This window comes from Spodoptera frugiperda, chromosome 14 (genome assembly GCF_023101765.2).
Source record: "Spodoptera frugiperda isolate SF20-4 chromosome 14, AGI-APGP_CSIRO_Sfru_2.0, whole genome shotgun sequence".
NCBI lineage: Eukaryota > Metazoa > Arthropoda > Insecta > Lepidoptera > Noctuidae > Spodoptera > Spodoptera frugiperda.
The window spans coordinates 9,937,456-9,964,794 of record NC_064225.1 but is presented as its reverse complement, the minus strand read 5'-3'; the positions used below and the strand labels follow the sequence as shown (position 1 = coordinate 9,964,794).

The 27,339-nt window shown below is 38.3% G+C and overlaps 2 protein-coding genes across 6 annotated transcripts in view; both read right to left on the bottom strand.

Moving 5' to 3' along the window:
- The window catches only part of LOC118279390 (uncharacterized), a 201,908-nt gene that overhangs the window by 68,422 nt on the left and 106,147 nt on the right, over positions 1 to 27,339 (bottom strand). The gene's annotated exons all lie outside the window — the stretch shown is intronic.
- On the bottom strand, positions 5,572 to 7,265 carry LOC126911400 (uncharacterized). Its single transcript, XM_050698453.1, has one exon. It carries the CDS (start codon positions 7,095 to 7,097, stop codon positions 6,324 to 6,326), a length of 774 nt encoding a protein of 257 aa, XP_050554410.1. The 5' UTR covers positions 7,098 to 7,265; the 3' UTR covers positions 5,572 to 6,323.

Below are 27,339 nucleotides of genomic sequence, written 5' to 3'. Positions count from 1 at the left end.
CATTCAAAGGTCAGTTTATACTGGTTTGTGTAGCTTGATGGGTAACATTGACAGATGAACCTCTTAATGTCCTGGACTTTAGGCTGATGTTCAGTTGTTAAATAGATTTTGTTGAATGTCAGTCAGTATTTTGTATGGACTGTCATTTGATTTTTGTATCCTTTTAGGGATGATGCGACATTCAGTTATCAGATTTCTACGTATCTATAATGGCTTTTGAAAACTGTAGAATTTGCAGTTGTGAAAAGGACCATTTTATGTGTGCCATAGCAAATTAAAAGCTACGTGTTCACGATTAGGTTTAATATTGCTTGTTAGCATCTGGGAATGATCGCGTTTCGGATGAACTAAGTCTGTGCTTTGTAAAGATTCTGGATTTTCCCTTCACGAAATAGATCGATAATGATTATATTATCTCGATGGAGTTTACAAGCTTTTCCTTACATTTTTATCTAAAAATTGAGTGAATCGTGACTGAACAAGCGAAAAATTGGGAAAAAGCTGACACTGAGAGAAAATCTTACAATTCATTATCAACAGGAAAAATCTACGTGCTGATCAAATTCTAATAAAAATGCCGACCATAGTACTTACAATCACAGCTGTTTTTCCTTAAAGGTACTTCCTATTCGTATTCTGAATAGGGTAGATGACTCATTTTTATTCTAATGTCCGTCTTGTAAAACATTAGACACGTATTTTTTTACGGTTCAAATATTTTCGAAGATATATCGATTTGAAAAATCGCATGACGTCGTTTCTAGGTCCATTTTATACGTACAAATGACGTGTTTGCTCCCTCTCCTAAATTTTCATTCGTTTTATCTAAGTATTGTTATAACTTAACTTAAAATAATATTATGACAAAATAAAAACAAGAACGTGTTTTCATCATCCCTATTGTTTCAAACATTATAGTTTTTAGTGATAGACCGCTGTACTCAGAGTCATTTAAAGCTTATTTAACCCAGTCCTTGGCAATTGTTGGCAGAACAAAATCGTTACGGTACTAAGAAATAGTCTCTGAGTCTTTGAGTACATAGTAAGAGTAGAATGGGTTATCAATATGAGCATACTAATTGGTGAATCTCACTAAGAATATTATCATCACAAACATAAAAATAATTGCTTAAAATCATTACTAAACTCTTGACCAAAAACCTAGTCAAGAAAAGTAAACATACAAACCAGCATTTCTTGTCACGATTCTAAACTCTATTCCAAAACCATACGGTTTCAAATCTATTACACAGTCTAGGATAACTTAATATGCCAATGTCTGTGCAAGAAAAATACAAGTTTCCTTCGGGAAAAATCGGCTTTCCCGATACAACCCCTTATTTCGCCACTCAACCCTTTTTCGGTACACGTGACGTGAACTTGTTGGAACTTTTCGACCCCTAACAACGTGACTGTGAGAAAAATGTTGAGAGTGAGAACCAGCGGGCGCAAGCCTCGTATGTTGCTTATTTTTTTTAAGATTTTTTACAATATTAAAAATATATATAGACAGAAGGCGGGTAGCAGTTTCCTCAGATGGATTTGGACTTTGGATTATGGCAAAAGTGGTACACGTGATGATTATCGTAAGCCTTTATACTCTGGGCCTCATAGGATTATGGACCATTATAGGGCAATGAATATTAGCCCCTAGCATGGCTTGAAACTAGTCGAGTTCCTGGTCAAACAGTTACGTGAGTAAGCCGATAACATAATAATTAATTCTTATCGATTTGTTTTTATTTATAGAAAACTATTTTCCGAAAAAGTAAATATTTTGTATAACACTCCGATGGCTAATTAAATGTTCTTTAGAGAATAGAATCCAAGACTAGCTATGCACGATTCTATTACAAGCAGACAGACAAACATAGGGACAGGTGAAACTAAATATTTTTTGTGTGGGAGAGCCATGCTTCGGCACGAATACGATACCACGGCCTCACAGAAAACCGACGTGAAACAACGCTTGCGTTGCGTTTCGTTGTGAGGTTACCGGAGGCCCAATTCCCCCCTTCCCAATCTTCCCAATCCCCGATTCCCCACTACCCCTTAAATTCCTAACCCCCAAAAGGCCGGCAACGCACTTGTAACGCCTCTGGTGATTCAAGTGTCCATGGACGGCGGCGATTGCTTACCATCAGGTGATACGTCTGCTCGTTTACCAGCGCGTTTCAAAAAAAACATGTACAACCTATTTATTCAACAAACAAAATGCCTCTAATAGATCGGAAAGCTAAAAACCCAATTAATTTAATCTATGCAAACTGTGCCCGCGCCCATTTCCCATTATTTACTCAACACCGAATTGTCCTGTAGAGGCTATAAATAGCGCGGCCCTTTATACTACAAACTGTAGCCGTATTGACCGGACGGCTAATTGGGACTTATAATTTGGACACGCAAACTTTAGACAAATTATCCTTTTGTTTGTGTTGTAGAGATGATACGATGTTGTAATTTGTTGAATTAGAATGTTATTAGTTCCTTTAAATTATTGAATTAATCATGTAAAGGAGTTTTTCTTGGTTATTTTTGAATGAATATGAGCCTCTAGCATGGCTTGAAACTAGTCGAGTTCCTCGTCAAATAGTTACGTGAGTAAGCCGATAACATAATAATTAATTTACGAAAGTAAAGTATCTCTCTTGAATTAAAACAAGCTTTTCATAGCCTAAATCCATCTATCAATACTTACTAACAATAAACTAAGAATGCCTACAAAACATGATATATTGTGAGCCCTAAATATTTCTTCTAAAACAATAATAAACAGTACATTCATCTTACTTCAGCGAGTTATGTGCTCCTAGTAGCTGGCGAGTGATTGACACGTCATTTGTTACTAGACATTATATAATACTAACAAAATAAATACCTAGTAAACGTCGAACTTTAACCAACAATATTAAAAAAAAAACTTGATAAAGATCAATAAAAAATCTGATATCCATATGGAGATGTAAAATTATAATCAACTAAAAGGACCATTTTTGGCTCCAAAGGACCAAAAAGAATGAAGAATGATTAAAAAGTCATATAATATTCCTATTGTGTGCTGTTATATGATTTTCATTTGTTATAATAAAGTTTGCACTTTGAAATCTCTGTCTGTCTGTCTGTCTGTCTGTATTTTCAAAGAAAATTTAAATTAATGCATTTTTAGGATACTTAAATCTTATGTCTGCTAACGAAAATCCTAAGAAGTATAAACTTAAATAAACAGTAGCAAATCAAATATTATCATAAAGAAACAATCATATTCATCCCAACATTACCAAGTTCCAAATCTGCCTCCGCATCTTCAGAAATGGTCTCCATGACCCGCTCAGCGCATGGTTCAAGTTCGCGCGCGAGCGTGCAACGCGCGCGGCCGGCGCGCCGCGCGCACTCGCCGCACGTCGTCAGCAACAACGTGGCAACTTTTGCGCGTCACTCGTCATTCAACACTGCACATCACTAATGACACATGACACTCGCGAGCCTGCACTTCTGTCACCAGTTGTCAAATTGTCTTTTTGTCACTCTTCAGTATAAAAAAATATTTATCTTTTTTGGCTTTTATTTTACGTTACGTTGTTACTTGGCTAAGATGGCGAAGAGTTTTTTTTTTTAATGAAACTTAGTTTTGACATGGTTTATTTTTTAATGACGCGTTACGTTTCAAAATTAATGTTAAAGGTGGAAGTTGTCAGATGTTAACTCAATTTTGATGTACTTAAGTAGATATAGTGCTTAGTGCTGAGATCAAAGGACCGTAAAAGCCTCAGGATTTGTTACTTTTTTAAAGATTTTACTTTAAATTAAATACCTTTATACAATTAACAAGCAACATTAAGTTCACAGCTCTCTGTTAATCGAGTTGAAACTAACACAATGAAAGCCACAGTTTTGAAATTAGTGTTCCCGATAAAGTTATAATAACCTTCTAGTTTAGGAACTAAGTAGATGTCTAGTTAGTTTAGGTTTCAATTCCGACAGAAATTATAACTCGCGGGCTAACTTGTTACTACTTTAACACAAGTTGGGAGTCAAAAGAGGAGGTAATTTTGGGGATCAACTGGATTAAAGTCACATAGGTTAAGTATGAGTAACAAGCAAAGCTCTTAAGTCGACATTTGATTATTTAGTTAAGAGTAGCGCATCTGATCTGCCTCAGTAAATGATAGGTTACGAGTGATACTACTACCGAACATGGCATCTCGGATCTAGTTCTCGCGTCGAAAAAAGTTTACGTAAAACATAAAATATGAAATTCACCATAATTAGACACAACCTGTCCCGAAGTTTTATGAAATATTGAGAAATATTGACAAAAAGAACAGTAAGCTAGAATCAGTAGGCTGCACGACGTCGCTGCCTCTGCGCACGCTGCTCATGATGAAGACTCCCTCTGTGGCTCGAAACTAGTAGAGCTTTGCTCTATTAATTTAAGTGAGTAAACCGTGATTTTTTAGTTAATTGACAAAAATAACGTTTAATTTCTTTACATTTAATAAAATAACCGTGTAAAGTTATTCATTGTGAAGCCATTTTAACCAAATACTTCAGTTAAGTAAACTAACTCGTGTAAATGCCCTTCTATTGATTATTTTCCAACATATTATTGAATATTGATGTCACACTGTGAGAACCAACACGCTGTTTGACTGGAGACCCGATAATTACAAGAATATACCAAACGTCTGACTTTGACACGTGTCATACGTAATTGGTTACTACAACATTCATCGTAGTAGGTTGTTTAAATAAATAAACAGTTCTTAGAAAAGTAAAGTTATGTATTTTGTTTTTAATGGGGCAAGCCCACCACATCCTTCCAAGACTACTGCAACTCCTGTAAGTCAGGATCCACAGTAGATACAGCCATGAAAATAGCGGAACATTGAAGTCCGGCGCGTCCCAGTGATATGAATGACTGTCTTGGATCCCGCAACGAAATAAATCAGAAGATATTATTAAAGGAGAAGAAAATAGATAGGTATAATTTAAAACAGATTAAGTATATCAAAATAATATTTCTAGAAAGGTAAAGATGGCTTAGTGTCTGAGTAGATGCTTAGTGTATGATAAGTCTTAATGGTCCTTTGGTTCCCAGGATAGTATAATTAGCAAGCTAAATTTCTATTACTAACTATCTATCACCCAAGTCAGCTCATACCCTGTCTGTATACCAAATTTAATCAAAATCCGTTCAGTGGTTTCTGCGTAATTGACGGACAAATCTGTACCTCGGAGGTATACAATAGTAACTCCACTTTTTTTGAAAATATTTGCACCATTAAAATCGCAAGAACCAGTTCTACTTAATGGTATACGACATTAAATCCTATTACATCTATGAAAAGAAATATCCAATCGTATATGACATTAAATCCACTAATGTCTAACTGGTAAAGGACCTCAAATGACCATAAGATTATTTACCTCTACGCTTTGCGAGTACTTAATGTTATTCATTGGAGTTAATATTCTTTACCTCTGAATGAAAACTCGCGCGCGCCGAGCTATATATTATGCCAATGATCTTTATTTCTTGGTGTTAAGATATTTTTTACAATAACAAAAATTGTTACTGGTTTGGTTGATTCTTGTGGTAGTATTAACTCATAGTAGGGTCTCCTCTACAGTACCTAACAAAATATTACTACAAGTGGATTCTCGTTTATATGTCATATGTTTCTATATTAAATACAAAATAATAATTGCAATTTTTTATCTTTAATACTGTTGTAATAGTTCCTTCGGGATGCGGGTGGAACGGCAGGAAATAGCTAGTCCATTATAACGGATAAATATAATGCTTGAAACCCATTAATTTATTAATTAGATAAATAATCTTTCTCGCCTAGTATAGATATGTTTTTCTATATTATAAACAACGAACTATTGCCCCCAATAGTTCTATATGCTTCTATATTCTGCAATGGGTCATCAGCTCCTTTTGTGCATAGAAAAAAATCTATTGTGGGAGGGTCTGTACCATACTCTGCTATCGTATGGATGCAATTCCGAAAAAATGAGTTTTTTTTTAAGGGGGGAAAATCATCCAGTGACTTCTGCCACCTTGGGCGAGGCGAGAGGAAGTGTCAGACTCTTACTGACTAAAAATCACCCCGTTCCTTCTCCTGCTTTTCGAGCCGGAGCCCCGGTAAACCAGCTAGGTAGTCCGCAGCTCCGGATCAGGCATCAGCCCTACTGGGCCCCATCTGTGGTGGTCTGATGCCTCTTTGAGGCGCGCGCGGAACGCTACGCGCTGCACACACGGGTCTGATTCTGTTCGGGCGGTGAGCTACCCTTGCTCGCCGTCCGCAGGCCCGCACTTACGGTAGCCGGAGATCGTCCCGCGATCCCCGACGCCCGGAGTGCCTCTCGCGACGGCTGGGGCGTGAGGTTTGTTCTCTCACGCGCCCCGCCTCCTCCTTAGCTAGCATGACTGCTTCGCAGAAAGAGGAGACGGTATCCCAGTCCCTCTCGCTCCGCACCATGGCCTGAACCAGTGACGGGCGCGAGAGGTCGCCGTCGCCGACCACATCCCTGAGGACTTGGCGGTGCTCAGCCCACGCAGGGCACACCGCCACCGTATGTTCTACCGTGTCCTCCGGGCGGTCCTCGCAGTGATGACACCCGGGCGTTTCCTCCCGCCCGATAAGGAACAGGAACCTACCGGAACTCCCATGTCCGGGAAGCACCTGCGTCAAGCGGTAGGTAAGGACGCCGTGGCGCCTCTCTAGCCACTCCTCAAAGAGGGGACTTACCGCTGCGATGACAGCGAGCCCAGCCCTCGGTTGCGACAGTCGTTGCTGCCATTCCGCCATGAGATCGCGCCGGAGCTCGTCCCGCCACGCACTGATCTGGCGCGGCAGTGGAGTTTCACCCCGGCGACACGCGTCGGCGCGCAAACTGAACACGCGCGCGAGCACCTTCGCCTCCAAATCCCACGGCGGTAATCCGGCAAGGAGGTTCGCCGCCTCGCCGGAGATCGTGCGATATCCACGGATCACCCGGATGGCCATGACCCTCTGAGATGTGAGCAGCGCCCGAGCTGGCCGCCGCATCAGGTTCGGCGCCCACACAGGGGCGCCATAGAGGGCCATGGAAAAAATGAGATTGGTTCGATGTTCTACAAAACTTCTTTTGACCAGGAAACATTCGAAGAAGTTAGTTTCATACGAAATAAACGGAGAGGATTTTCTTTACCCACGCCGAAACCTATTCGAGAAACACAAAAGCCTATTTCGAGACTCAAACATAACGACTTACAAAAATCAAAAATCGTTGCAGTGGATACCAGCCATGTTCCATGACTATTACAGGAATCTTTCATGTGCAGATGTCCCGGATTTACCTGAAGCGTACGAGTAGCTGTTCTGGTTATTTAAAATAAATTGTATTTTGATTTTAGTTTTGTGAAGTAACTTTTGTTTCATTTTGCTAGTAAACCCCTCAGAAATTATTTTATAATTCCATTACGCTACATACTGACAAGAGACATAATGTTTCTGAATGCCGAATTCCAATAACATCCCCAAGGTTTATTTAGAGGTAAACAAAAGTATGATATTTTAATGCTCTCTTAAAACACCTTAGTTAGTATATGTTTCGAGGTAAATAACCTCAAGTCCACAAAATCAGATAAAAATTCACTTTAGTATAATGTTATGTAATACAATATAATTCCATCAAATAATAATAAAAAATAATGTTGAGTTTGTTGCAATAGCTTTAAAACTACTATGTCAAAATTGCATTCAAAGTTTCATTCCGCGCATTTTTGCCTGTCCTGTAAATTTTTTGTTTTGTCAGTTAATGTTGTATACCTCTGAGGTACAGAAATATCCAACATAAAAAAATCTAACCACTCTTTTTTAAGTAAAAACGACGATGCAACTAAAACGATTCACAACTCTGTTTCATAGACTCTTAAATAATATTAATACGCGAACGCCACAGAGAATCACGTAGCACCTTCAACGCACGTAGAAGCATTACATCACGCCTCTAATGAAGATGGGTGCTAAGCAGACACGACATATTTTGTTTAATTAACCTTAGTGGGATTACTCCTAAACATTACGGTCTGTAGGACCAAAACAGTGTTTCTCAAAGATTATTCTAACAGGTCGCCTCTGGTCTGGTCTTCTGTTCAGAGAGAGACATTTTGGAATCAAAGACAAACACTTACTGCGCACTCAGAGTCATTTAATGGTTACTTAACCCAGTCCTTAGCAATTGTTTTCCATACAAAATCGTTACTAAAGAATAGTTTAAGTAAGCATTAAATGACTCTGAGTGTGGCAGTTATTGTAAGTTATCATTATTATCAACAACATAATCTCCATGCTTGGCGAGGTTGCGGGACATCACAGTTTAAAATGATCAGGTTTATCACAGAACGCTGTCGCCCGATCTCTGTGTACTGGATTCACCTATAGTATAGGCTTTTCGTCACCTATGGGAAGAGCGGACTTCTTGCTCGTTCTTCTCTACACTTTGGAACGAACAAATAACTTCACTAGAAGACTGACCGACAGACGTTATTAATATTATAACATTTCCTTCGCCGTTCAAAAGTGCCTTCATGGTCTATCTGAATTAAATAATTTTGACTTTTTAATTTTTGCCATCGCCACCCATAGACGGTAATAAATGTAATCTACTCTACAATCACCACATGGCTATGGACATCTACTGCAAAGCACACATTTATTACAGTTAAACAAAAAGGATTTCTACCCATCCTTAAACATGCATTCAAAATATTTTTAAACAAGACTATATGGGAATGTTCAGCCTTGTATTTTATTTTAAAGACCTGTACTGGTCACCGAGTCCTTACCACCGTAAGTTACAGGGTCAGAACCTAATATTTGGGAAACGCTGTCCTAAAGGATTTAGTATAACATTGGTCGATTAATTAGCCATTTGTATTCTAATAGGAAAGGCTATTTGTTGGCTGTTGTGTACTGAATTATCTATGAGGTAGATATCTTTTTGTGGGCTGGAAAAGGTCGTTTTGGAATTGGTTTTGGTTGGGTATTTAATTGAAGGGAATTGGTAGAGGTAGATTTAATTTCAATGTGGACGTTAATTTATTAGACAACAATTAGTTTAAAGTATAAAAAGAAATATTTAATGTAAGGTTATCGTGCAAAACAAAGATTAAGAGATTCAACACCAAGTCTTTTATTTCTATTTCTAAGAATATGTATAATAAAATAGAAAATCCTTCAGAAAAATTCACATCAAACAAAAATCAATGATGACCTCACACTGCAACACACGACCCACAAGACAAAATTATTGGTCCATATACACATCAAAATACGTTTAACCAAAATTCAACCTTAAATCCCTCTACCAATAAAGTCACAAATCGCCTGTCCCACATACAAGGCTAGTAAATACAATAGGTATACAATGAAAACTAATTAGACAGGTCATAATGACAGGCTATAAACAAATAATAAAGGACCAGATGACACATGACATGTGTATGGGAGTGTCAACGTGACAGAAGTCATAGACACACACATAGGCTATAAGTGGTGCTATTAAAATGGCTGCGTGGATCGTGCGGTCGTAAGGACCACCGTTGAGAGAAGGGATTTTGGTTTGATCATAAAGACCAATGTTGAATTGTTAAGCAAGGAGACGGGTACGCGGGGATTGTGCGGTCCATGGCCCTCTACGGGGCCCCGGTGTGGGCGCCAAATCTACGGCGACGACCAGCTCGTGCGCTGGTTTCATCCCAGAGGGTCATGGCCATTCGGATGATCCGTGGATACCGCATGATCTCCGGGGAGGCGGCTAACCTCCTTGCGGGATCACCGCCGTGGGATCTGGAGGCGAAAGTGCTCGCGCACGTATATAGCTTACGTGCGGAGGCGCATCGCCGGGGCGAAAGTCCACTGCCGCGCCAGATTAGTGCGTGGCGGGATGAGCTCCGGCGCGATCTCATGGCGGAATGGAAGCAACGACTATCGCAACCGAGGGCTGGGCTCGCTGTTATAGCAGCGGTAAGTCCCCTCTTTGAGGAGTGGCTAGAGAGGCGTCACGGCGTCCTCACCTACTGCCTGACGCAGGTGCTTACCGGACACGGAAGTTTCGGTAGGTTCCTGTTTCGGATTCGGCGGGAGGAAACGCCCGGGTGTCGGCATTGCGTGGATCACCCGGAGGACACGGTGGAGCATACAGTAGCGGTGTGCCCTGCATGGGCTGAGCACCGCCGTGTCCTTAGGGATGTGATCGGCGACGGTGACCTCTCGCGTCCGGCTTTGGTTCAGGCCATGATGCGGAGCGAGAGGGAATGGGACGCCGTCTCCTCCTTCTGCGAAGCAGTCATGCTAGCTAAGGAGGAGGCGGAGCGCGTGAGGGAACGATCCTCCTCACGCCCCAGCCGCCGCAGAAGACACTCCGGGCGTCGGGGATCGCGTGACGATCTCCGGCCACCGTAAGTGCGGGTCTGCGGACGGCGAGCAAGGGTAGCTCGCCGCCCGACCAGAACCAGACCCGTGCGTACGGCGCGTCGCGTTCCGCGCGCGCCTCAAAGAGCCAGACCACCACAGATGGGGCCCAGTAGGGCTGATGCCTGATCCGGAGCTGCGGACAACGTAAAAGGTTACCGGGGCTCCGGCTCAAAGCAGGAGAAGGAACGGGGTGGTTTTTAGTCAGTAAGAGTCTGACACTCCCTCCCGCCTCACCCAAGGCGGGAGAAGTCATTGGATGATTTTCACCCCTCAAAAAAAAAAAAAAAAAAAAAAAAAGGTGACGGGGTTTTGATTTTTGAGTGTTGATGGCATTATTGAGTTTTCTGATATTTGAAAATGCCATTGATTGTACTGAATATGGAATTGTGACGGGTATATGGCAATAGGATAGGGAAAATCGTCCAATGATTTCTTCCACCTTGGGCGAGGCGAGAAGGAGCGTCAAACTTACTGACTAAAAACCACTCCGTTCCTACTGCTGCTTTTCGAGCCGGAGTCCCGGTAAACCCGCTAGGTAGTCCGCAGCTCCGGGTTCTCCCTATACTACCTATATGTGACTCTTAACAAAGTGTCACTTTTCGTTTCGCCTTTATTCAATCAGAAAGTCATTTTTCAAAAAATCAAGAAAATGTATTGTAAATAAAATATATGGTTGTCTGTCCTTTAACAAAACCCGATGAATCTGCACCTATCCCATTATCAAATGAAAGGCGTGATGATTTCTCTATAATTATATTTATACACCAATAGAATTATTAGGTTACCTCAAAGAAGTTAGCAAAACATTTTGATTGGTCATCAAAATATTAGTGAATTCGCAGTTTTTAGTACCGTGAACTCATTTTAATTTGGGGCTAATAAACAAGGTTATAAAAAAAGTGTCGCGTCGTCAGAAATTGTTGAAAATAAAGAATTTATTGTTCGTCAGCATTTCGCAATGAGAATGATAGAAGATGGTAAACTGCTTTACGTAATTTAAGTTAGTACGCAAATAACAGATAAAATCCATCATAAAACAGTTACTGATCATATCGTAAAAATATGGTTAAATGCAAATCAAATGTTATGTAATATTGCTGAAAACATGCACGTATTTAAGCGTGGGAGAACCATGCTTCGGCACGAATGGGCCGGCTCAACCAGAGTGATACTATGAAAACTGACGTGAAAGAACGCTTGCGTTGTGTTTCGTCGTGTGAGTGAGGTTACCGGAGGCCCGATTAACCCCCTCCTCAGTGTCTTTAATCCCCAACAATCATCAAATTCCTAACCGAAGTCCTAAATCACTTGTAACGCCACACAATTTGTATTCCCAAAATTAGTTTTTTTGTAACGCTAGCGCCAATGTCTACATTTTGAATTCCAGAAAACAGGTAGACGAAGTTTATCTCCTAAAACTATACGTAGAGTCGGGTTAATGCATTCAATGACAAAAATATGTAAATAATATATCAATTTTACGTGAAATGTTCACTAGAAGACTATGACTATTATGTTAAAGATGATATTATATTATGCTAATGATGTGTGTGCTGCATAAATCTTTAAAAATACCTTAAAAATCTTCAAATAAAAAGACTTTACACTCAATAGTAACAACAAAATAAAGGCAAAAATCTAGAAAATTCCATCTGAAACTGGGAACGCACATAACAATTGAAACGTCAGTAATAATGTGGATTACAATGTGCGGCCGTGGAGTAACGTGCCAATTTTAGAGCGCTGCAACGTGGCTGCAACGCATCCACTTTAAGTGCATCGTCTAAATTTACAATAGCCGCTGTGGTAGGGCTGCCTTGTAAGAAGACGTAACTGCTATTGTATTTGGGATTGCTGGGAAAGCCATGAGCTTTGTAGAATGGGTAAAAACCATCTGTGTAATCAAAGAGTTAGATTTGGAATAAACGTTTTCTATGTAAGGCATTTTTTGAGGGGGCACAATCATCCGATGATTTCTCCCACCTTGAGCGAGGCGAGAGAGAATGTCTCACTTTTACTGACTAATAACTACCCGTGCCTACTCCGGCTTTTTGAGCCAGAGTCCTGGTAAAACCGCTAGATAGTCCGCAGCTCCGGGTTAGTCCGCAATTCCGACTTGCAACGACTAGACGACTTAGACTTCTGCCTCAGTCACTTTCATCCTATGACAGCTAACTTCACCAAACTATTTAGGTACTTCTAACTATTCAAAACCACCTTAAATTCTCTCTATTTCAGTGACCAAATACTTAATTATACCATCAAAGGCAAAATCAAAGTCAAAGCATTTATTTCAATTAATCCTTAATTATGCACTTTTGAAACGTCAAATTGAATTGTCTGTCAGTGAAGCTAGCTGCTCGTTCTAAAGTATAGCCATCCTTACCCAAGACCGTTGCAAACGCACAACAGCTTCCGATACTATCTGTACCCACACATCCCATGTAAATGTACGAAGGAACCTATTTATAGCAATAAAATGTATGTAACCAAACATTATGACGTTATCAGAACACGTATTGCTAAACAATGCCTTCGACCGTACGTTCACTCTTGACCCGAAGTCAAAGAGATCGATGATGCTGTTGTTTGGTTAAATTCTCGTGGGCTTTCTGTTTACTTTTTCAGACGAGAGGAGATATGGCTACGCTACACATAGGCACCATTATGCGTCTTTGGATGAGTGATTAATTTTGACATCGGCTATCATAAATAGTTCTGACTGTTCATGTTTTTTCTGTAAAGTTTACAACTTTTTTATTGAAAAAGAGCAAATATCACATTCTAATGATTATTTTCTAGTGATTTTATAGCGTCGTGTGGCCCGGAGGTTTCAGAAGATCACTTCTTATGCATGAGGGCGCGGGCTCGAAACCTACCAAAGGCAACCACCAATATGACATTTTCCGAGTCATATGTACTTTCTAAGCATATTTAGACACCACTGACAAACGGTGAAGGAAAAGATCGTGAGGAAACTTGGGCTTATAATTTCTGATTATAAGTTTGAAATCGCCAACTCGCATTGAGCAAGTGTGGTGATTAATTCTTAAACCTTCTCCGTGTAAGAAGAGGCTGTTGATGATGATGACTACGAAACAAACTAATGCACAAAAGTTTTAAATATTGATTCCGTTTATATTGATATTTTACACTATCAATACTACAATAGGTAAATGATCAAATAATGTATCAGAGATATTGTAAAAATCATATTTTTTTAAAAGAGTAACGATGGAGTTTCTTGCTCGTTCTTCTCCATTCAAAGCAACACTTTGGAACGAGGGCCTAACTTCACTGACGAAGAGACTGACGGTCAATTCAATTTGACGTTTCAAAAGTGCCTAATTTAGGATTAATTGATATAAATGCTTTGACTTTGACTTTATCAGTACTAGAGGTTCCATCTACAATTACTATGAAACAGTATAATACAAACCAACCCGCAGGCAATAGCTACATCTGATACACATGTAATAAAAGACGAACCAATGAAATAGTTTTACTGCACGATGTTTTCAAACGGCCAAGTTACATTTATTGCCAGTATTTAATACGCGCATAAACCGCGGCTGTCTACCATCATATATACCAATTACATGGCCACCATATTAATATGTACTAACATTACATAATGCGTGTGACCCCGTGGTTGGTAGAATAATAGGGATGATGACGGGGTATGAAAATCAAAAATCTATTTAGTCCGTCAGTTAGGTTATGAAAAAATATTAGACATGATTTTTTTATTTTATTTTATCGTATAAGATATCAATACTTAGACAAAACGAATCAAAGTTTAGGACTAGGAACAAATGTCATTTCTTCGTATAAATGTAACCAAAAGTGACGTCATGTGATATTTAAAATCAATGTATCTTCGAAAGTATTTGTAAAAAATAAGTGTATTATTATGTAATAATTTACAAGGCGAAAATTAAACTAAGTTTTAGTCTAACCTAAGACAATAAGATACTCCAATCAATCAATTTCGAACTTTGTCTATTAGTACTGAAGAAGAAATAGTTTTGGGGTAGCATGACTTGGCGCATACGTTTTTCACTCCTTATAATATTCTATCTTTTTAGAGGGTGTATCACAATAGATTTTCAATTTGCAATAATTATCGACTAATTATCTCCAAATTAGCAATATCTAAATCTAATTTATTTCCTTCACAAATTAAATCAGACGACTCCTCAACAATATCCAAATATGCAAAGCTCACGAACTCTCAAAATGAAACATTAATTTATTTCAAATCCTCGACTTTAAACCTTGCTGATGACTTATCAAACGCCTCCAAAGTTCTTACATAAATTATCTGATGAGATGTAAAGGAGAATGCTCACGAAGTATGGGGAAAATACCCAGGCCCGGCGCAAACGATTTGTATCTCAGTTTATCAGTATAAATGTGTAATAAAATCCCGTATAGTTACCATCGTCGAAAACGATGGCTAAATGTAGGAAATTGCTATTTGTTTTTTGTCAGGGACTATATTTAAATCGATCAGTAGTGGACGTCTTTCGGCTGGTATGATGATGATATTTAAAGGATATTACGAGTAGAAAGTATTAAAACAAATGTATACATTATCAAAACATCATGTATTAGATTATTCAAAGTTCAATCATTTTCTAATATTACATTTTGTGGTGAAAGTGCGGGATTTGCAAAACCATCTTAGTGCCTTGCCCACCCAAGGCAGTATATGATGGACATCACATGGGCACAACAACCGAGTTTCCTTTTCCCATGTATGCATGAAAAATAATATTCGCTAATTGCATTTCTCCCGCTACCTCTATTATATAAAACGTCTTATATCAAGCTGTATTGATGAGGAGGTGATCTGTGATTGATGCTCACTTTCTACTCGTAATATCCTTTAAATATCATCATCATACCAGCCGAAAGACGTCCACTACTGATCGATTTAAATATAGTCCCTGACAAAAAACAAATATCAATTTTCAACATTTAGCCATCGTTTTCGATGATGGTACCTATACAGCATTTCATTACTCATTTATACTGATAAACTGAGATACGTATAGTTTGCGCCGGGCCAGGGTTTTTTTGAGCATTCTCCTTTAGAAATTGGGAGTCCCTCAAGGCACTCAGAGTGCCTAGTATGAGTTTGATTCACGTGAACGCGATCGACACGTGCATAACGTTCGGCTGTTTGATTGGCCAGCTCTAACTAACCAACTAATCAGAGAGCTGAAAGCAGTTCGATGGCATTATTATAATAAAAAACTCGTAGTAGGCCTTCTGATCGGTAACCGAGGGATCATTCGACGGTCCTTTCGCCCGATATAACTTTGCTTTAGACTTTTGGCTAAGTATCAATGGGAAGATTATTTCTTATATATTAATCGATTTGAGATGCTTTTTTAATGTTTTGTTTATAGGTAAATGTTGATTGGTTTTTTTAAGAAAACATTGTTGCGTATATGCATAAATAAAGCATTTCCTTTAGTTGGTTTAACATATATGTAGTTGTAACTTTTTGAATTGATCTTATCATTTCAAGTGACCATATTACTTTCTACTCAGAATTTTAAGTGTGGGAGAGCTATGCTTCGACACAAATGGGTCGACCGGAGTAATACCGCGGCCTCAGAGAAAACTGACATGAAACAACGTTTGCGTTGTGTGAATGAGGTTACCAGACCCAATTCCCGATTCCCCAACAACCCTTAACTTCCAAACCGCCAAAAATCCGAACTTGTAACGCCCCTGTTATTTCAAGTGTCCATGGGCGGCGGCGATTGCTTACCATTAGGTGATCCGTTTGCTCGTTTACCGGCTTATATCATAAAAAAATAATATGTTTGTTGCAAAGAATCATCATCTCAAACATTTTCAACAACAACATAAATTCTCTGTAAAAACTGTAGTCAACAAAAACACATTAACACTTAATACAACAACGTAAATAAAATGCGTTGCAATATCAAAAGGCCGCAGTATACGATCTGAATACCCCCATCATAAAAACCCAGATCCCCCTAATCCGATGGAGTAAAATACTGCCAAAATAAATATCCCATTACATTGAATCTCTTCGCAAAGTACAATCAACAAATTTCATTCACTTTGACGATAAAATTGTCAAAATAACAAATGCCGACAGCGTTGGCATGGAAATGTATTTCATGTGAAAGTCGACTTGGATTTTTTTATGAAAATAAGCTTATGCTGGGTCATGATTTAAATGTGTCGATTGTACAGAGGCGTTGTTTTAAATTCCACTCTATTATCTCTTTCACTCGATTTAATATCGTCTGTATGTTTTTTGAAAAATATCTTCAATGTACTTTCGACCTTATGGCCCAATAAAAATAAGGTTAATATTTTGACAAATTGTAATCGTTTGTCATGAGTCTTTATGAGCATGTATGTATGTACATAATATGTATTCGTCAACGACATATTTTTGTTTTCATCAAATTCCCCATTTTATGAATACTTTTTCAACACAGTTTTTTTTTCTATTATGTACTTTGTGTTTGTCCTTCATTTAAAATTTCTTAGTGATGTGTGTGTGTGTGCGACTATAAACTTGGTTTTACAGTTTAAAATAAACCAGTTAAAGATTGTTTCACATCAACAGCCTATAAGTGGCCACCGTTGATCAAAGGCCTCTTCTCGCACGAAGAAGGTTTGAGTATTAAGCACCACGCTTCCTCAATGCAGGTTGGCGATTTCAAACTTATAACCGCAGGTTTTACTCATGATGTTTTACACCTTTAAATAATATAACTCGAAAAAAGTCCCATTAGTACTTTGCCGTTGGTAGGTTATGAATCCTCACCATCATGCATGAGAAGCGGACGACTTGAACTTGGTCACCACGAAAGTAAGATTACGAAAATTATATTAATGACAATAAATTAATGTATTTTACTTTGATAACACCACACAGCTGCATAAAACATAGTACCTACTAATAATAATATTGATTTTGATTCAGATTATATAATAAACTGATCAAACAGCATTTTCCTTCAGTGTAAATAAAGCTATCGTATTGATAATATCTTTGCACTGAAAACAAGTTAGAAATATTTTTATTTCTCCTTTCCTTGAAGTAATGCAATCGTACGATCTGTTTGTAAGCGTCCTTGCGTACTTTATCTACGACTAGAACAAGAAAATAAACAACTTGTTTTTCTTCTATCAAACATCCGATCTGATAACAACTTCACCTTCCTCTTTGAAGCAGTCGGGTAAATACTAGAGGTGCTGTTTCGATTTAAGAGAATTGGTATACAGTAGAATAGAATACATTTATCGCCACCCCTGCTCTTTCCATGGGTGAAGTATATTAATAAATCTCCCAATCGATTTCGATCCAATGGCCAGTCTGTCTAACTAGACTAGCCTACTATGCAGGAGATATTATAGTGCACAAGGGTGTGCGCAAACACAGGTGCATGGTAAACGAGCAGATGGATCACATGATGGTAAGCAATCGCCGCCGCTCATGGACACATGAAACACCAGAGGCGTTACAAGTGCGTTGCCGGCCTTTTGGGACTAGGTAGGTAGAAGGTAGGCTGTTGGGGAATCGGTGATTGGGAAGAAGAGTAATTGGGCCTCCGGTAACCCCACTCACACAATGAAACACAACACAAGCGTTGTTTCACGTCAATTTTCTGTGAGGCCGTGGTATCACTCCGGTCAAGATGACCTGAACCGTCTCACAAACTACTTCAGAGGTAAAAAGCGTCCAAATTTCGGGCCGACATAATTGTATAATTTGTTACTAGTTAACCCAGTTGCGAGTTCCTCTGTTCCGTTCGTCCGTCATGCATTTTTTATGAAGAGAACTGTGTAGCATCTCTTAGGAGATACTTAGTTGGGAAACTAGTAGAACGTTGCTTAATAGGTAAGTATAAGTGTCTAGGTGGTTATTGAATTGGTACTGAAAAACGTAGTGTTTATAGCATGAAGCAAATACAAAGAGGAGATTTCGTAACTGAATTTCCCTTTAACATAATTTATGGAATGTGTCGTACTTTAACATAATGCGTGCCACTTATTACAAACCACGCCCCTCTCTGTTTTGCAACATGCAGTTAGATAATGATAAATTATAAATGATATTTATTTTTGCAAAAAGGTTACAATGTTATTTTTTTCCACGTAATCTCTTAAATAACTAGATGAGGTCGATATGATACTACAACCACGTTTCCAATGGTTCACATTTTAATCATAAAACTTTGCATCAGCAGAAATAGTATCAAACTATACAGAAAGAGTGCATAACTGCCTGCTATCTAAACGCAAGGTCGCAAGTAGATATCATGTCCATACAAAATAGATCAATGTTGCCACCATAGATCTATTCCCATAAACGATTAGTGGAATTAAATTCATTAGGGTCAATTGATGGCGACCGGGCGACCAGCGAATGTCACTACTTACAGCAGTTTTATAGCCTTATAGTATTGCTAGTTTTTGGTGGTATTTGCATGGTGGGATGTTTTTGTAATTTGTACTGTATTTCTTTAGTGGTAAAGTGCGTTTTTGATATTTAAATATAAATTAAATCATTCCATTTAGATTGTAAACGCGTCCATGATAGAATAAAAATATGATACTGGGATTCACATCTTAAAAATTCGAATTACCCCTACTTGACCAATCCCCGATTCCCCAACAACCCTTAAATTCTCAACCCCGAAAAGGCCGGCAACGCATTTGTAACGCCTCTGGTGTTTCAGTTGTGCATAGACGGCGGCGATTGATTACCATCAGGTGCTCCCACACCAAAAAAAACCTAAAACGCTAAGACACATGCCATTCACTCTCTTACTCCCACCAAGCACCATCTCCTCATTACCTCCTTAACCATCCACCCCACAACCTAATCTTTAATTCAAATTCAAATACAAAAAAGCCAATCGATACCCCTCCAGTCTACAATCAAGTAAATTCCTAGGTACACTGCGACCAACTCTTTAATAAATGATGGCTACCCCCAGGGAATCCCACAGCACTTAATTGAATAGGATCAATATCATATCAAATGTTATGCATGCAAACACTACCTCTATTTAAGTAATTCGACTTACCAGACACGATCAACGTGAATTGCTTCTTATATTTGATAGATTAGAGTCTAATTTTAAGTGGATTATATGCGGCTCTAAGGACCAATAAGGTTGCGATTTGGTAGCCAAGGTCTTGAATGATAGGTCAGATAAAAGTGCTCTTTTAGATGATGGTAATATTTTTAGTAATAGTTGAGAGTCACGAATAGATAAAAGGCCTAATAACGTAATGAATTAGCTTTAAGTGGATGTGCTGTAAGTCGATAGCTATCGAACCCTTTGGGAAATGCCAGGTGGTCAATATTCCTGGGTATAATACCTATAGGTAGTTTCTATATAGGTAAGTAACAATCAATATGTAAGGGTTAGTTTTAGCTGTGGACTGCCTAGCGGTTTTACCGGGGCTCCGGCTCGAACAGGAGGAGTATGAACAGGATGGTAAGTAAGAGTCTGACACTCCCTCTCATCCAAGGCAAGAAAAGTCATTGGAAGATTTTTCTCGCTCGAAAAAAAAATTTAAAAGGTTACTTTTAACGTTATTCATATTTAAATAGATTTTATTCTTACAATATACAAGTTCAATTATAAATGCGAAAGTTTGTTCGTTTGGATGTTTGTGCCTCAATAACGCTGAAACTACAGAACGGATTTTATGAAATTTGGCATACTGACAGGGTATGAGCTGATTTCAGTGTTAGAATACTTTTTATTCCACGGGTACGCGGGAATTTTCCAGAATAGGCTTTCTTAGAAAACCGTTTTTTAGTAGCTACTTATTCACACTCCAACACAACTAGATGACAATATTCAGCTTCCTTTGACCATCAACTTAGGCTATACATTGTCTGTCAGTCGGTAACTAGTAACAATTGATTAGTTTAGGTATCCAAGTCACACAATAGCTGCGACCTAGCCATCTTAATGAGGTCTGCTGCCAATCAATCAAATCTTTATGTAATCTGTTATCTCAGTAGTTAACTGTTTGATGAGATCGTGTGGTCCTTGTTAAATAGGCTTGTATATGAGAGGATAGAAAAAATTATAGACATGTGCATTTTTTACCCGACTGCGCCAGAAGGAGGGTTATGTTTTTCGAGAGTATGTATGTATGTATGTATGTATGTATGTATGTATAATTGTTTGGCACGCTCTGCAGCCTAAACGGCTTGATGGATTTTGACTTGAGAGGTGTCGTTAGATTCGTATTTACTGTGAGAGTGACACTGGATATATCAAAATGTTTAAAAAAACAAAATGGCGGATTTTTGGCGCCAAATTCGAATATTGCTCACTCTCTAGCCTAAACGACTCGATGGATTTTGGCTTGAGAGGTGTCGTTAAATTCGTATTTACTGTGAGAGTGACACTGGATATATCAAAATAATAAAAAATCTAAATGGCGGATTTTTGGCGCCAAATTCGAATATTGCTCACTCTCTAGCCTGAACGACTCGATGGATTTCAGCTTGATAGGGGTCGTTTGATTCGTATTTACTGTGAGAGTGACACTAGATATATGAAAATATAATAAATAATAAAACTAAAAGAAAATAAAATAAAAAAGGTAATTTAAAAAACTAAAAAACCCGACTGCGTTTCTTTATAACATGAAAATGAAAAAACCCTAAAACAAGAATACAAGAAAAATTTAAGCAGTCGGGACCCATTCTAGAAAGCCATAATTCATAATATTTAGAATGGGTCCCGACTGCTTAAATTTTTCTTGTATTCTTGTTTTAGGGTTTTTTCATTTTCATGTTATAAAGAAACGCAGTCGGGTTTTTTAGTTTTTTAAATTACCTTTTTTATTATATCACGACAGTGGGATTAAAGGATTAAACCTTACGCTTGTCTTCCATGGGGGTAGGTAGAGGCTAGAACGAACCAATTGCTACGAATCTTACATACCTCTTTCGTTTTATCAACAGTCATCAGTTTTTACATGCATGCTCGTCAGTGATGTTTTAGTTCATTGTATGATCATATTCTCGTTTGACACTTAAATATGATATCTATAGTAAAAACATTTCTAAAATAGGAATCATACCTATCATTATAATTTATTTTCAACACAAAATATCAAAATAATAACAGTGTTGCCACACACAACCAATAATTTCACGGCAGCTGCCCCGAAATATGTTTAATTGCTTTTAATCGCATTTTAAATGATAGCAACACTGATTATTTTGGTGGTCGACTATTATGATATAGGGCATGTTTGTTGGTTGAGCAAAACTGTACAGCAAAAGGTTTCAGGTTCAATTCTCAGATTGGGAAAAATATTTTTTTAGTTTTCTGAAATTCTTAGTAGCAAAGTGTAATTGAGTTTCAGATTCGATTCTCTGTTCAATTACTTCACCTGACCAAGGAATCGAATTCACAACTTCATATTTAACAGTCTCGTTTTGCACCCGATATAATTCGTGATCAAAAATAACCTGCCACAAAAATAGCACTATCTAATGCAAACGATTATTTCAATTCCGTGAGACTGGCTCGCTCAAACAAAAACAAACTCTTTACTATCATAATATTAGGGTAGAAATTAAATTAGTTATTTAAAGAAGACACGTCGTTTGACTATCCTGTAACATTACGTTTAATATCAAAGAATATTGCTTCGTCTACGAGAGAACACAGTTTTTTTTTATAAATTAAAATGTAGCTTCACTCCAAGATTTTCTACTGTGTCGTGGATTCGTGACAATTTTACACCAGTTTTCAGTTTTTCTTATGAGTCCATTTGGAAGTCCAGTGAAGAATGTGCACTAATATTTTTTAATATAAAATACCCTTTTTATGGTATGGTACGAGCAGACGGATCACCTGATGGTAAGTAATCACAGCCATAGACACCCGAAATGCCAGAGGCGTGACAAGTGCGTTGCCGGTCTTTTGGAGGTTAGAAATTTAACGGTTGTTGAGGAATCGGAGAATTGGCAAGATTGGAAAAATGGGCCTTCAATAACCTCACTCGTACAACGAAATACCACACAAGCGTTGTTTCACGTCGGTTTTCTGTGAGGCCGTGGTATCACTCCGGTCGAGCCGGCAGTAATAGGAGGAGCAGGGGATGTCTTGTGCCTATTGATCATATCGTGATATTATATAGCTTATAACCATCTTGAATAAGTACTCTATCCAACACAAAAAGTATTATCCAAATCGGACCAGTAGTTCCGGAGATTAGCACGTTCCAACAAACTCTTCAGCTTTATATACCAGTATAAGTATAGATGATAGATGATAATGATCTTGACCAATTGAAACTAATACGCGTTTGGAAGTAACTCTACTTCTGTCAAATGATCAAATTATCCAACAGAAGTAGAGCTACTTCCAAGCCTTAAAAGATTATGTATTCTTAATGTTTATTAAAAACAATAGCGAAACTATATTTGGTTAGTGTTATTAGTAATTAGTAACAATGAGATAATCGCATTATCATTGATTAATTTGACATTGAGTTATCAAATGATGCAAGTAACAAGGAAGGAAAACCACTTTCAAAACTAAATTTTAATAATAAAAATCTCACTTCCTACCTATTAAAATTCCATTTAAAAACCACAAATTTTTAGCCAATCACATACTTTTTTTCAAATCACATAACTATTAATAACACGTTTATTTTTCACAAACACTTCTTGTAATAAATAACGAAATAAATTTAATAATTCACTGTTGAAATTAAAAAGCGAAAATAAATTTAAAAGAAAATACGGCGTGAAAAGGAAAAACGCGGGAAACTCGTCACTCGACACGTCTGACCTCGACCATAGCTCACGAGCAACTGAAGGAAAACCAAACACGTGCTTCTTAACACAAGACCCACACAAACAACATTCAACCTTATACCCCTCATTACAAAGTATAATATCGAAAACACCGTTCTCAAATTCAGCTGGAGAAAATAGAAGCATGAATAAAAACATTCATTTGACATCGAACCCTATTACAATATCAATAGAGCGTGCTTTGACTTGGCAAGTGACCTCTCAAGTAGTTTTCGAATATGGAAAAGTTGTCAACTCGTGAAAATTCGTCACTGGTCGGAACTTTTCGTTCGTTAGGTAAAGCTTTTTAACATGCGGTCTATTTGTCGAACATGTGACTATATACAGCTCTTATTGTGAAGATTATAAGGTTCATATTTCAATGGCAATTTCATGAATGTTGGTATTTCAGTACAACATTATTCAGGTAATGACGTATAAAATATTCATGAACGGATGAATTTTTTCATTGAAAAATATTGTTTGTGAAAGAATACACTGTAAGATAATATGGAGGGTTCGGATCCCGGCTGATTAAATTATAAACGGTCAGTTGGGCAAAGGGTCGCGGGTTTGATTCCAATGTTGTGATATGTATTTGTTATCTGTATTATGTATGTTATTGAGTTTACATAAATTCTGTTCGGAACTTTGTATTATCTCGCTTGCTATTCCCCATAGGGTAGACAGAGATTGTGGACTTTGGGTAAGTAATAATTTAACTGCTTCGGTATTCGTGATTGTAAACTTGATGGGTTCGATTCCCATGCACATTAATTATAATCACATTTATTTTGAAAATGCACAAATTTTCTACAACACACAAACGATTTTATTCAACTTTCATAGTTAAACTCTTTACAATAAGGTTCAAAATTGCATGCGTTACACTAGGTCAAATATTTACACGTCTGCTTTGAATGCGGTGCATTTGATTGAGCCGTAAAACTTAGAGTAAACAGTACTTACTAAGTATCACTATAAAGTGGACGAAATTTCTGATAATTTATTGCTTCGATCCAAAGTGTTGGTATTTCATAAGGATGTTTCCTAGTTAGTAGATATCTATTTTGACGATTATTAAGACAAGCAGACGGATCACCTGAGGGCTTATTTCATGGTATAAGCTGGTAAACGAGCAGACTAATCACCTGATGGTAAGCAATCACCGCCATCCATGGACGGTTGTTGGATGGTTGTTTCACGTCGGTTTTCTATGAGGCCGTGGTGTCACTCCGGTCGAGCCAAAGTTATAAGTTACAATTAGATTGCTTCACCTAGTCACCATTTCTATCTTGCTTAGCATTCATCTTTACAATCACATCTTACCTAAATCCTTCTACACAACTCCAATGGCCCGAAAAATAGTGAAATATTCAAATACCAAGCGAGCAAGACACACATACATCAATGTATTGATGTGTGTGTCTCTACACACATGTAAACTAGCGCAGTGCTCTGGTACACAAATTCGCGCGAGTTACACTTGAATGCATTCAGTCAGGTGCTTGTACGGCGGGCCTCTTGTGTCACACACAGGCCTGGAGGATTGACAACTCATAATTATTCTTTATTTCTTTATACCAACATACAAATTACATTAAGCTTTGTCTCCTGAACTAGGCAGTACCTTCCCATTACACTTTTAATATACAATAACTATTTGTGTATTCAAATAATTATTATTTTATTTTAACTTTCGTGAGATATAGGTACTATAATTAATTATGATATGACATCGGCTACAGTAGCAGCGCGACGATCGCCGCGTCGTGTATCCCGGAATGCTGCTCAAGAATATGAGCCTCTACCATGGCTTGAAACTTGTAGAGAATTAGGGCGTGATCCTTAAGATAGTGAATTTAATTTTTATTTTGGACAAAACAAGCATCATCATGCTACATTTGGAATACATTTATCACTTCTTTAAAACGAAACATAACATAATCTTAAGTCTTTGACAGCCAATAGAAAACTATTGAAGACAAATCCTCCGCTAACGTCGGTCACCGGTGACCACCACGGCGTTCAATGTATTAAAGTATAAAACTCAACATTTGTACTACACAAAGGTGGTGCCTTAGTGCACATAAGAGGCTTACTCCTAAACCAACTATTGTCCACGCTTCCCAAGCTCGCCACGCTCCCCGCCCGTACATCAGCTCACAAAAATAGAAACATCACGGTACACGTAGTTACATTTTTACGACACAATAAAATATAACATATCTTCATTCTGACGATACATCATAACATAACATCAGTCGTCAGACGGACTTAGGCTGGTACTATAGAACTAGACTTAAGCGGAGAGCTCTTCTCAAGTATAGTTAAAAAGGCAGTTTTAAGTGTGGGAGAGCCATGCTTCGGCGCGAATGGGCCGTCTCGACCGGAGTGATACCACGGCCTCACTGAAAACCGACGTGAAACAACGCTCGTGTTCTGTTTCGCCACATGAGTGGTAGGCCCAATTCCTCCACTCTTCAATCTCTCTAAACCTGAAAGTTCCCAATCCTCAACTTGTAGAGGCGTTACAAGTTGAGGATTGGGAACTTTAGTTGCGGGGCCATGATGTCCGGATTGCTTACAATACGATGATCCGTCTGCTCGTTTACGGCGTATCCCATAAAAAACATTAAAGACGCAAATTAATACATTAACAGATACGTGCATCCCTTTCCAAGTATGTTCGAGAAGTACCCTTAGTACGAGTTTGCTTTACGTTTAAAGCAATCGAAACGAGAACGCGTTCGGCGCTCTGATTGGTCAGTCCATTCGTACCGGCCAATCACGGCCCAGAACGCACTCTCGTTTCCTTAACTTTAAACGTAAAGCAAACTCGTACTAAGGGCACAGATCTCCGCTTGAGCCTAGTTCTATGACACCGGCCTTACTCTCACGAATTAATTTCAATCACATGTAAGTCGTAAACTTTGTTTATTTTCGTACAATGGTTCCGGTATTGAGGAGTAGGAGAGCTATTTGAATATTTTCTGAACGAATAACAGTCGGTGTATAGATGTGTGAGGTCATAATTATGACGAGGTATCTATTTTCGTGTGGACATATTCATTTGAAACTATGCATTTCTGTCAAGAGGTCGTTTGAAATGTTAAATGAAACGTCGTTACTGTTAGGACCATTAAATGCTATAAGTGTACTCTCCAATGATACGATTGCGGAAAGTGTGGGAGAGTTATGCTTTAGCACGAATGGCCCGGCTCGAACGGAGTGATACCACGACCTCACAGAAAACCGACGTGAAACAACTCTTGTGAGTGAGGTTACCGGAGACCCAATTCCTAATCTTTTCCATCCCCGATTTCCCAACAACACTAAAATTATTTACCCCCAAAAGGCCGTGGTAAGCGATTAGCGTCGCCCATGGAGTTTCGCAACACCAGAGGAGTCACAAGTAAGTTGCCGAACTTATAAAAAGGAGTATGCTCTTTTCTTGAAGGTCATATCGGTTCGGAAATACCGCAGACGACAGCCCACTCACAGTCTTTAATCTAAGTTGGAAAACGTCTCATTGGTAGGTAGGCAAACCCACCTTTATATATGAGAAGCACGCGTCTTAAACCTTCAAACCACCACGACAACTTAATCAATAAAGCACTAGAAAATACATTTTCAATCAAAAACTGAAAAGTCAAAAATGCAGCACACATTACCAAAAATTAAAATGAAATGATAGTACTAACAAACAAACCCGGATGTTTGCAACCGACAGCTGCAGAATGCAACACATTCAATTCCAATGTTATTATTGAGAGTAATTATAGAAACCTATTCATAACTGTACCGCAACATAGAGGCAATCAAACTGATCTGCTTAGTCAGTTTATGTTATTGTAGATTTATTTTTAGATGGGTAATTTTGATGTTTTCTTTTGTGAACCTGGCCCCAAATTAGGATTTTCTCCTGTGTCGTGGATGCGTTTACAAACATACAAGTTCATTTATACACATGATATCCAAAACAACAATTTGTGGATCACACAAAACGTTACTCCATGC

Bases quoted from the DNA above. Each gene is read 5' to 3' on its own strand.
- LOC126911400 (XM_050698453.1), bottom strand. From the start codon at position 7,097: ATGGCCCTCTATGGCGCCCCTGTGTGGGCGCCGAACCTGATGCGGCGG.